General features: G+C 47.1%; 2 protein-coding genes across 2 annotated transcripts in view; both read right to left on the bottom strand.

Annotated features, from left to right (window-relative positions):
* The window catches only part of LOC311368244 (uncharacterized protein), a 12,034-nt gene extending 8,998 nt beyond the window's left edge, over window positions 1–3,036 (bottom strand). Inside the window, exon 1 of the mRNA XM_084487031.1 lies at window positions 2,850–3,036. Coding sequence (XP_084343157.1) covers window positions 2,850–2,913 — 64 coding nt within the window. The 5' untranslated portion in view covers window positions 2,914–3,036. The remainder of the gene's footprint in view (window positions 1–2,849) is intronic.
* A 1,399-nt stretch (window positions 3,037–4,435) lies between these two features.
* On the bottom strand, window positions 4,436–12,458 carry LOC311368250 (protein phosphatase 3 catalytic subunit alpha-like). The gene is made up of 2 exons (XM_084487036.1): window positions 12,364–12,458; window positions 4,436–6,750 (listed from the first exon to the last, which is right to left on the bottom strand). The coding sequence occupies exons 1-2, from the start codon at window positions 12,410–12,412 to the stop codon at window positions 6,449–6,451; spliced, it is 351 nt and encodes a 116-aa protein (XP_084343162.1). The 5' UTR covers window positions 12,413–12,458; the 3' UTR covers window positions 4,436–6,448.
* Between the last annotated feature and the right edge of the window lie 42 nt (window positions 12,459–12,500).

Below are 12,500 nucleotides of genomic sequence, written 5' to 3'. Positions count from 1 at the left end.
TGTGCGTGCAATCTCAGTAACGTGATGAAATGCACCATCAAGGAAAGAAATGGACCATAAAAAATGAATTCCCGAAACATCCACCATCTTATCTCTGAAACGTTTCCTCATTGCCGCGGTATCGAGGACTCCATTGTTCTCAGGTGGGGGGGGGGGGGGGGGGAGCCCTTTGAGACGGCGTGCGTTATGAAGGTGTGAAGAGGAGCAGAGTTCTCCCATCAGTGTTCACACCGGGGCGTGCTGGGTGATGGCGGTGGAAGAGGGACATCCTCTTATGAGTGCTGAGTGTGGGGCCGCTTCCTGGACCCCGATACACTATTGTAGTCCCTTGACCCTGTGTGGTGTGTGTGTGTGTGTGTGGGGGGGGGGGGGGGGTTAGGAGAGGGGGGGGGGCATCCTGTCTTCACTGCTGTCAGTCCTGGTCTATTTTTACCCCCCTCCCCCACCTCCTCCTCCTCCTCCTCCTCTCTTCCTTTTTCACATTTTTTGACACCAACAAGAAATGTCACTGACCCGTTTGAAGCAGATTTCCAACTGTCTGGCTATCTGTCTGTCTGTCTGTCTGTCTGTCTGTCTGTCTGTCTGGCTATCTATCTGTCTGTCTGTCTGGCTATCTGTCTGTCTGTCTGGCTATCTGTCTGTCTGGCTGGCTTCCTGCCCTGGGCCCTATCAGAAGCACCTCGACCCCCCTCCTCAAACCAATCCCAGATGTTAGCTATCCCAGATGTTAGTTATCCCAGATGTTACAGTTATCCCAGATGTTACAGCCATCCCAGATGTTACAGCTATCCCAGATGTTACAGCCATCCCAGATGTTACAGCTATCCCAGATGTTAGTTATCCCAGATGTTACAGCCATCCCAGATGTTACAGCTATCCCAGATGTTAGTTATCCCAGATGTTAGTTATCCCAGATGTTAGTTATGAGAGAGAGGGAGAGAGCATGAGAGAGCGAGAGAGAGAGAATGGATGCTCATGACTTAATTGCAATGAAAGTAAATCCCCCATCAAAAAGTTCACTGATAATAATATAGACTCTTGTCCTTTCTCCCTGTTGTTAAAACCGTTCAGAGTGAGGAACGTTCTACGTCTGAACTGTTGTTAAAACCGTTCAGAGTGAGGAACGTTCTACGTCTGCCAACTGAGACAGTTCCCAGCTCCTCGCCTCCTGGTCCAGACGAACATCTGGGAACGCACGCATTGACAGGAGAGCGTTTCCTCCCACCCCGCCTGCGGAGAGGAGAGCTCCCACCTCTCTCTCTCTCTCTCTCTCTCTCTCTCTCTCTCTCTCGCCCCTCTGTGATGGAGGGGGCGGCCTGGTTCCCACTGAGGCTATCAGCTGTAGCATCAGCTATCGGAGCGCGGCAGCCTGAGGCCTGGACACTCGTTGGACGGTTGCCCGGCGAGGAGAAAAACAAACAAATCTCGGCCCGCCAGCTTTTTCCTCGACTTCGACCACAGAATGCAGGCACCCCCACCTCCCCCCCCCCCCCCACCCCACCCTTCCTCTCCTCCTCCTCATCGTCCTCCGATGACGTGGGTTCACCTCTCTATCTCCTGATCGGTGTGAGGTGTGTGTGAAGTGTGAGTGAGGTGTGTGTGAGGTGTGTGTGAGGTGTGTGTTTAATTAATGTTAGTCGATCTTGTAGTCTACACACACACACACACACACTGACGTGTGCATACACACACACACACACACACACACACTGACATACATATGTCTGCATGCACACACGCACAAACACACTGGGACCTACATATATTTGCACACAAACACACACACACACACACACACACACACACACACACTAACATGCATACTGACGTTCAGAAACATGCATGCACACACATACACACACACAAACACAAACACATTGTAACGGTCATACATTTGCACACAAACACACACACTGACACACACACACTCTGACGCACATATAATATATGTGCGTCACAGTGTGTGTGTGTTTGTGGGCGTGCGTGTTTCTGCAAATATTATTTGCACAAACACACGCCCACAAACACACACACACAGTTGATCTGATCTCAGAGAAATGGGAGTAAACATTTTGATGGATGCCCTGCGGTCCTGTTTAAAGTGTGGAAGCTGATAGGAAGGAGATAAAGTCCTTATCTCTCCATGTAGCGAAACACTAACACAAAGCATGGGAAACAGAGTCATTACATCAAACTCCTTTCATATCGTTACTGCCCTGATCTGAAGATGTTCTAGAGTTTCCCCTCCTTCACCGTGTGATCTACTCTATTCTCCACCGTTGTTGTGATACACAATCGTTCTCAAATTGTATCACCAATTAAAAAACCCTGTATGAAATGAAAAGAGATCTGGTATAAACCATATACTATGTGTGAAATCTAACAACTCTAATCTAACATTAAAAAACTAAAATCCTGTGTAAGTTTAAAATCTCAGTGTCCTCAATCTATCCCACGTCAGGGCACACTGGACCAAAGAACAGACAACGAAACGAGTCCTGAACCATCCTGTCATCTCCGGGCACCAAACCACAGTTTACGACAGGCTGACCCCTCACACACACAGTCTACCCGGGCTCCACCACCACCTCCACCACCACCACCACGGTTTACCACAGGCTGACCCCTCACACACACACAGTCTACCCAGGGTCCAGAGAGGCTCTCAGTCCATCTTCTAAATGGTTCCCCCCACCACCACCACGTCCACCACCACCACCTCCACTCTTCGAATAGCACCACCTCCACCACCTCCTCCACCACAACTTCCAATCTCCTCCACCTCCACCTCCACCACCATCCCCACCTCCACCAGACCAGCAGCGTATCGTCCCAGCGGGACCACATACCTGGGATGAAGATGCTGCAGGCCGCGACAAGGAGGAGCAGGGGGACGTTGGCGGTGGACTTCATGGCTCTCTCTCTCTCTCTCTCTCTCTCTGGCCGTGGGGTGGTGCTCCTGGGGTCGTGCGGTCGTGTTCTGTCCTCCCGTGTCGCCGCTGCCTCACACCAGCAGCCAGTAGGAACAGGAGAGCGAGAGAGAAGGGGCGGTCGACACTCACATCTATTTTTTTCTTCTCCGGGCCACTTCCTCCCTGATAATGGTGGAATGGAGGAAACAGGGAGGGGGGGGGGACTATTGATGGGGGAGGGGGGGGAGGGTCTGTCTAGGGACTGCTGGGGGTGGAGGTGGTGGTGGTGGTGGGGTTTTGGAGAGAACTGCACGTAGAGGCCGGGCAGGGGGGAGGTGGTGGTGGTGTTGTGTAGGGAGGTGGAGGGGAATGTGGGGGAGGTGGTGTTGTGTAGGGAGGTGGAGGGGAATGTGGTGGAGGTGGTGTTGTGTAGGGAGGTGAAGGGGAATGTGGGGGAGGTGGTGGTGGTGTTGTGTGCAGGAGGTGTGGAGGAGGAACTCCAGCTCAGACGGACCGTGATGCCAGCTCTGAATCCTGCACAGATTTGTTTTTCCATACAATGCCAGACCTGCTGGCACACGGAGCCGCAAGAACCGACCCGAGAGGGACTAAACACTCTGCAGCGTCTGCTTGCACTCACCTGCGTTGTTAACACCTTTCAGTTTTATACTAGATGGTATTATATGCATTTATTTTGTTTCTGTAAAGAAACAGCAGCAAAACACACAATACACCTAGTAACAAATAAATAAGAAAGAATTTCTTTCACTTTTGAGGGAACAAAGTTGTAATTGTGAGGACATTTATTGGGTTAACTCTTGGCTTCTTGTGTACTTTAATTACGGGGGGTGGGTGCGGAGGAAACACCTTTGCTGTGTGGGGAACTGGCCGCCGAAACCATTTCCCTTCGGAGTATATCAGTCGGTGCCAAATGACTCTGGGGGGAAAACGTGTTATGAGTAAACAGCTCATCACCAGATCATGGGGTTCATAGCTCTATCGCCAGGTCAAACCTCATTTCACATTTGTCAATTGATGACAATTAATTTAATTTATTAGCTCATTAGACGCCACGATATTAAAGCCAACATTCCCTACCTAGTTGGACCACCCATTCGTAGTGCGAACACCAGTTCTGATAGCTTCTGCTTCCACAGGGAGGTGAGGATAACACCATATAAGGTCCTGATCATTCAGACCCTGTGGGCGTGGCTTCGTAACGTCCCGCCCACACCAATATCGACTGAATATTTACCTGGATTCGGGAGATGCTTCTTGAACCAGCTCCAGAGGTGACCTTGAAGCTCAATGCACTCAATTCAACCGGCACTCAATCACAATGCAAATATGATGAACCATTAAGTTTTTTAGGTATTCGATTTTATTTTTGATGATTGTATATTCATTGGCAGAGGACGGACGACATAACATTCTGGCATAGTCACACACACAGACACACACACAAACACGCACGCACGCACACACACTCACACACTCACACACACACGAAGTACGGGTTCATGTCAAGTTGAAATTCATGCACATTTTATTGAACATTTATATAAAATACTTTTCATAGTTGCAAGTGCATGCCTCTTCTGCCAACAGTTTTAAAGGTTTAATTACAAAAGCAAGGCGTCATGTTGTGTAGTGAATTACTTGGGCACTTAAGCAGTCCTTAAAAAAGATTAGAAGATTTTTTTTTGTTTCGTCTTAAAGTACTGAGCAGTATCAAACCTGTAACTCATATACAAAGCAGAGTTTGAAATAATAATAATAAATTTTCACTTTCTGTGGCACATTTACAAAAACAGAACAAAAATGGATTAACCCATTACATGACTAACTGCTATCATGCATTTTTGAATTCCACATGTATGTCACCACACGCACACGCACACACAGACACACACACACACACACACACACACACACACACACCTCACAAGAACCGTCAAACATGCTTAATTGGACTGTGTGTGCACTAACAAGCGCGCAAGAGATCAAAAATCGTTCTCATCCATTTCGTAGTTAAATGCTTCAATTACAAAATCAGTTGAAGGCGTAGAGCATCACTGTGTTAATTGAGAGGATGCAGGTATAGGATTCCAGTACATGTTCACTAAAGCGCGGTATATTTGAAAATAGGCCTCAGCAGCCATGGAAACCAGACATCCCACTTCATTATCCGATTTTAAAAAACATGCATAGGCAGACACTGTATTGTATTTTTTTTATACATAATATAGGTTCTCTGTTTTTTTTTTTTTTTTTTTAAACTTTGTTCGCAATACTTATAAAGATAAAATAAACAATCCATAATTCCAGCAAGCCACGATAAATCTACCCCCCCCCCCCCACCGCTCTCAAATAAAGACAAATAATACAAATATTTGCAAATGATAGGTAAAATGTAAATTCCAGTTATGAAACTCAAGAAAATAGGTATTCATTACCAAGTTAATTAGCCATTATACAGACAATTCAGGTCATAGCACACACCAAAGAACCTGAGGTAAGCATAATCTGTACAAAACCATAGACAATCTAGTATTTGGCATTTCAACAATGTTGCAACATTCTTCTTTTTAAGACTGCCTAATTCATCTCAGAGCTATTTTATACGAGTAGCAAAAGGAAATCATCAATAAATAGTCCTTATTTAGTTTGTACACCCTTATATGTTTAAAAACATCTCACGTCCGTCCTTCCTTAGTGCTGTATTTTTGTAAACGTACGATAGTTAGTAAGAAGTTAAACAAGTTTTCCAAGTGTTTCGGCGTAAATGAGAAAGGGTTTCTCAGAGAAAAGAATCACAAACACAAACACGAATAGATCTAATCCCCCCCCACGCCTCCTCCCCCCCTCTGACACACTGCATCTTTAGTTAGCACTGAGCTAATAAAGACATGTAGCGCTTAGCTCGGGCCCCTGGCTACACTGAGCGGGGGCGCCTGGCTGCACTGAGCTAATAAAGACATGTAGCGCTTAGCTCGGGCCCCTGGCTGCACTGAGCTGGGGCCCCTTGCTGCACTGAGCTAATAAAGACATGTAGCGCTTAGCTCGGGCCCCTGGCATCACTGAGCTAGGGCCCCTGACCACACTGAGCTAGGGCCCCTGGCAGCACTGAGCTAGGGCCCCTGACCACACTGAGCTAGGGCCCCTGGCGGCCCAGATCCGTGAACCAGCAATAACTTAGAATTGACAAGGAACTAATATTTCAAAAAGGCATGTAAAAAAACAAAACTAATAAAAACAAACTAAAAACGAGCAAAGTGAGATGTGAGCACAACGTGTGCAACAAGCTCCCCCCCCCCGCCACACAGACACACTTTAACCCCCCCCCCCCGTCCCTGTCCCCACCACCTCCACACCCCTCACCTCCACGCTGCCTGCTCTGCTCTGCGGGGTGGGGAGTCAAACTGAGACAAAAGGGGCTTCGATGCGTGATGGCCCTGTGGGGGAGGGGGGGTGGGGATTTGGGGGGGGGGGGGGGGGGGCGTGGTGTGCTAGGGGGACCCCTGCCTCCTCCCGCTTCACTGGATGTTTGCAACTCCCTCGCCTTCGCCGCCTTCGCCCTCGACGTCGCCACCACTGCCACCACCACCGCCACCACCTCCACCACCTCCGCCGCCCCCCTCGCCGCCTCCCCCTCCGCTGGAGTCGCCCGTGTCGTCCGTGCCGTTTGTCTCCGAGGACAGTGCCTTGTTGAGCTCGTTGAGGCTGGCGTCCGACGGCAGCGTGTCGCGCCGCGGCGGCATGCGCTCGTTGATGCGGTCCAGCCCCTTGGCCTCCTCGAAGCTGGTGATCTTGTGCTGCGGGGAGAAGCCCTTGATGGCTGTTTGGGGGAGAGGGGGGAGACAGAGGGGAGAGGGGAGACGGTGAGAAGGGCCTTCAGAGTAGGGAAGCGCAAGTATGGGTTGTTTTTTTGTATTTGTCTTTAGCCTGTTGTCGTTGTTCCTGAGCAGCACTAGCCACCGAGCTGCTCTCCACTCGACTGCTCCTTTCACGCTGCTGTTCATCCGTTTATTTGAAGGACCTTTGGGACCTCTTCAACTGACACTGCACTTGGACTACTGCTCCTGTTGCCCATTAAAATGGTGACCATTCTGTGGGTCACACACATTATTGTGTCCAAGCACACATATCTGTACAGTCACCACTCACAGTAGAGCCCTGGGTTCCCACCGATGCCGTGGCCCTGTATTGGCTTTGTGAATACGACTATATGCTGACGACATGCAACTCTACAACTCTAACATCAAAAACACAGATTCAGGTGAGTGTTCCCCACCTCTCGGCTCTGATGTTATGAACAACTCGCTGTCCCTACCAACTAGTCCAGCCGAGAAGACATGCATGTCCCACCATGCGAGCTAGTGCTAGCCACTGTGTGGTCGCTATGTCCGACCTCGTGTTCCCAGCATTCCAGCCTTGGCCCTAAAGCAGCAGTAGACAACTTTCGCTCTTCTAACTTTGTTTTAATTCAATTGTGGTTTGGATTGAGTCTCATGGTCCTCAGGACTTTGGATCGATAGCAGGGAAGGTAGTCAAACAAATACCTGAGAATCATTCAGCTCAATCAAAACACCATTTGATCAGAAGAAAGTGGGGTGGGAAAAAATAGCTGATTGCAGCTTTAAATGTTGTTCCTCCTTGTATTGTCTGTCCACCTCAGACCTGCCTGTACATTCAATACCGGGCACTTAAAGAGACTAATTCAATATTAGCATGATACTTTCCTTTAGATAATAAGCATTCTCATCTGTAGGAACAGGTAGAACATTTTTTTTTACTATCTCTGTAACACACTGAATATAATCTGTACATTTATATCAAAGCCTTAACTTAAGACGTTAAACAATTCTATATGCCAAAAACAACCCAATGTGCTCAATGAAATATAAGACATGTTCATTTGTAAACGTAGACAAGGAAATATCAACATTCAAACACAACTTGGTAGGTACACAATATTACACCATTGATCTACAATTCTACTCACAGAATACTTGTACATACTACAAACTACATACTACATACTACACAGGGGTCTCCTGGCGTTAGGGCCAAAAGGTTTTCGTTGTGCCTTGCATTGTATTGTTTATATTACCGGTTCACCTTGCAAAGATTTACGTAACGCCAAAATAGTTAGAATCTTGAGCTTTTACAATTAAATGCTTTGGCAGTGCCCTTATGTTAAGAATACAAGTGTTTCACACGTGTTAGTTTTAGATTTTTTCCTCATTCGAGCAGAAAAACGGTCAGAAAAAATGTCCGCCGTTAAAGACTTCCTGCTCTTTAAAAGGCAACAAGAAAGGAAAACCTCAAGACCTCAGGGCCCGGTTCACCCCCACCACAACACGCTGCAACTACTACACAACGTTATAAACAACGTACAAAGGATGAAGGTCGAAGGAAAGAAGGAAAATATAAGTAGAGAGAGAGTGGAGCCCAGATGAGACATTCACTATCCGACCAAGTTCAGACACAGAAACACTACAGGAAGTCGCTGGGAGGCTAACCACTTGTTTAGCCTGCTGTTAGCATGCAGCAATAACTGGGGTCTGTCGTGGGAGTGTGAAACAAAAATAATATTTAATAAAGTAATTTCAAATCAATAAAATTAAATTAACTGTATGGGTTAAACCATGAAAATAATCTGGACAAAGTCGAAATCCGCGAATGCCACTGAAATGAATAAAACCAAACTGATTTAAGTAGAATGGAAGAAAATAGTTATGAATAAACATTTGAATCCATTAATGCAGTCAAGAGTTGAATTCAATTCAATAGGAGACAATTAAAAAGGAACTGTAATTATATTATAACTGAAAAACGGTCTCCTCTCGGAGGCTCAGGGTTACCGTTGACAACGTTTCAAAGGAGAAACTGTCTTTCTCCATTGCGTTCTGTGGACGCCATTCAGGTTTTTTTCTTACAATTTGGGCAGTGCGAATAAGGGGCTGATGGGTATTGTAGTTATGTTGCTGCATAGCACAGGTCAGACACAGTCATTAGCAGCTCACAGAGAAACACCACACAGCATGGGAAATAAGCTCCAGTCTGACACTATGGCGGGCTGTCCTGTGTGGACGCTACCAAGGAAATACTGTTGGTACAAATCCAACGAGAATAGCAGCTGGCGAACTACGATTTAGCTGACAGTTGTGCTGGTTATTGTGCCATTCATTTGTTTTTTAAATAAAGAATGAAGAATAAAATCCAATCAACATTGCCTGAAAATAAATAGAACGTAGCTTTTTATGAATGGCGCTACATGCCAGTTTGTGGTAATTGAATGGCATCAACCAAACACAGCTGCTCAAAGAGTTTCAAAGGGGAAGTGGAATCTTCTTTCATAGCAAAATTTAGTGTGGTGGGATTGGTTGAAATGTAAGGTTTGTAATTCACTTCGACGTGTATTCAAAATGAATCAAAACCAACTAAACTAACTAATCAAATAATTCAATTAATCTACCAATGAATGTTCCCAACACATTTCACTCTTGTTGACAAAATTGTCAAAATTAAACATAAACAAATAAATATATTAATACTTTCATAAAACATACAAAAAGTATTTTTAAGACTGATTTGTTAACCCTCAAAAAGAGATGTGCAATTCTAGCCAGGGATCGATCATTTCAAGCTGAATAAAAGATGAATAAACAGATCCCAAATCCCAATTCTATGTGTTACGTGTGTGTGTGTGTGTGTGTCTCTGTGTGTGTGTGTGTCTGTCCGTGTGTGTGCCTGCGATCTGTGCGATGAAACCGGTTCCCCTTTCAAACCTGAGACCAGTGAGATCGAAGTACTTACTGACTTCTCATCATCGTTTTAGTGGCTTTATTCATTCTATGCGACAGTTTCTTAGCCTCAAACACCCAACACACGGTCCAAGCGTCAGCGAGATGGATGAAGAGGAAGAGGAAGGGGAAGAAGAAGGGAAAAAACAAGACGAAGAACAAGAAGCCCCCCCCTTCCCGATGGAGAAAGCCCACTCTATCGCCATGGGAGCAACAGAGCGGGCGGCCAGCCTCATTTACCTTCGTCCGCCTCTATAGCCTCTATAGTAGCTGGAGGAGAACGGGGGGGGTTGGGAAACCAACGGAAGAAAAGTGAGCACAGGAATCGACCCAAAAAGATTTGAAATAGTATTTGATCCCAAGAACACGTTGATGACCGGTGAAGCGCGAGGGGGGGAACGTCAACAACAACAACAACACAGGTTTGTTTTCTCCGGTAGAAGGAAAAAACGTAAACATGAAATGTGAAGCGACGATGGAGGATGTGAGCGGTGATGAGGAAGTGTGTGTTGTGGGGGGGGGGGGGGGGGGTTGATGGGGGTCTCAGCCTCCATCAGCGAGAGACACAGCAGGGATCCGGGGTGTCGAGGCGGGGGGAACGCCTCAAAAAAAGGAGTGAGACGCTGGAGTGCTTTTTAGCGTTTACAGTTTACAGTAACCGACTTAAGTCACAACGTAAAGTTAACAGCGGAGGATCCAGAAAGCCTGAACGCAAACCAGGGAAACGCGGCGTGTGGATTCCCTGAGGATCCTTAACTTCGTCGGGTAAAGGTCGGACATGGTTGGTGACGCCGCCCCGATGCACTAGAGGGATGGATGTGGTGGAGTTCTACACTAGTGCATCATGGGTAGGCCACGCTACAGGGGGTACACGCTAGCACCAGTACGCATGGAGCAGCATGTGTTCATATGAGTCCAGCACAACAGCCTACACAACACAGCGCTACGTCACCACTTACCGTGCCCCGCGGTTTAGTGGGAGTTCACCACAGAGAGTTAAGCATAGGTTAGTCAGGATATACCAACAGGTCGGTGGTGATCAGATGAAACATGAGGAGGGGGGACAGCAGAATCACGGTACGCGGCTCTACGGACACACTAGGGATGAGCGTAGCAGGTCACAGTAGCGTCAGACACACAGGAAGCTGGAGGAAGGGTGGAGGAGGGGAACTAGTGACTAGTGATGGAGGCTTTCCAACATTACGCTCAAAGCACATCGTCCTCTCCCTCGCACACAGCGCGTGTTAGATGTGGACGGCGGGACGTGTGTTTCTGACCGTGTTGCAACGGGATTGCTCAACATCACTCTGCCTCCAGTTTGATTTGTTATGTCTGGCTCTCAGCTGAGATGCAGCTGAGGCTTGTAAAACAGGGCAGAGTTTTCTTGAATTGCCTTCATAAAAGTCGTCTATAAACCTATCATTGAATCTCTACTTCTTGACTATCTGCTTCAAGCAATCATCAATTTTAATATAGCCAATAAAGTTTGTTTTTTTAAAGAAAAATGTCTATGGGCAAACTGCACGAGTCTGCACTTTTGGGAGTTGGCCTCAACTTAACATACCACACTTAGCAACTGTAGGCTATAAAAGTACTTCATTTAGAAAGCCTCTTCAGGACATGACTTCACATGACCTTGTTTACATGCAAGAGGAAATCATGTGAGTCATGTTAAGTTATTAGTTTACCCAAGAACGTTACTATCCTTCGTGATCAATAAAATATCTGTTTTTTTCTTTTGCTACCTGACCAGGAAACCAATTTTTCCCGCAATAGGAGAGTGACGTTTTCATCTGATCCCTACCCGGTCGGTCATGGATGAGACCTGTCACTCACTGTGCCTATGTTCATCCTTTCATTAGCCCCCCCCCCCCCCCCCGCCCCCCGCCTTCCTCCCTTCTAGTGTAAACTGACAGGGAGTGACAGAGTAAAAAGCGCTATCTTTGAATATGACAAAATCCAATTCAATTTAAGATATTAAATATGAATGTATTCTGAAGAGCCCGTCCACTCAGGTTTCTGCCTGAGTTTGAGTTTAGCGTCAAGAATCTTAACGTCTTCTACAAGCGAAGCAGAGATGTTTTCTACGAAGCTTCAGCCAAGTGGAGGGTTTGGGAATCAACATGGGAGTGGATCCTCTGTCTGGGTCATGAGAAACCAAACGAAGGTAAGACATGGAAATAACTACAAATTAAACACAATTAAATGAAATCAATTAACAAATAAAGAGTGACCACTCTGGACATCAATACTTGCACAACCGAATATACCTGCGGTTTCTAGGGAGAGAGGAGAAAGGAAAAGAAAAAAGATACACAGAACATTTGAGATAAATGAGGGAAGTTTAGAGAGAGAGAGAGAGAGAGAGAGAGAGAGAGAGACATTCAGTGGAGGAGGACAGTTGATTTTTACTAAGTTAAGACTCAAAAGGTGTGTGTGTGTGTTTGTGTGTGTGTGTTTCTTTGGGATGGAGTTAAGGCGGCTGGAGGGGTCAGGTGGGGGTCAGGGGTCGGGGGGGGTCAGGGGTCAGGTGGGGGTCAGGTGGGGTCAGGGGTCGGGGGGGGTCAGGGGTCCGGGGGGGGGGGGGGGGGGGGGTCAGGTCGGGGGGGGGGGGGGGGTCAGGGGTCATGCGAGGGTCTTACCATTCTGCAGCTTCTCCTTGCCCCCGGACAGGACGCCGCTGGGCAGCATGCCCGTGGGGGTCAGCCCCTTCAGGGTCAACACACTCTCACTCTCTTCCCTGTGTGTACACACACACACACACACACACACACACACA

Source organism: Micromesistius poutassou (assembly GCF_964030765.1).
Source record: "Micromesistius poutassou genome assembly, chromosome: 23".
Taxonomy (NCBI): Eukaryota; Metazoa; Chordata; class Actinopteri; order Gadiformes; family Gadidae; genus Micromesistius; species Micromesistius poutassou.
The sequence above is the reverse complement of the archived record's forward strand: the minus strand, read 5'-3'. Positions and strand labels throughout refer to the sequence as shown.

Excerpts from the sequence above, each read along its gene's own strand:
- LOC311368250 (XM_084487036.1), bottom strand. The coding sequence starts at position 12,412 with ATGCTGCCCAGCGGCGTCCTGTCCGGGGGCAAGGAGAAGCTGCAGAAT. Across the intron at positions 6,751-12,363 it reads CAAGGAGAAGCTGCAGAATG|CCATCAAGGGCTTCTCCCCG; the intron begins GTAAGACCCTCG and ends TCCCCCAAACAG.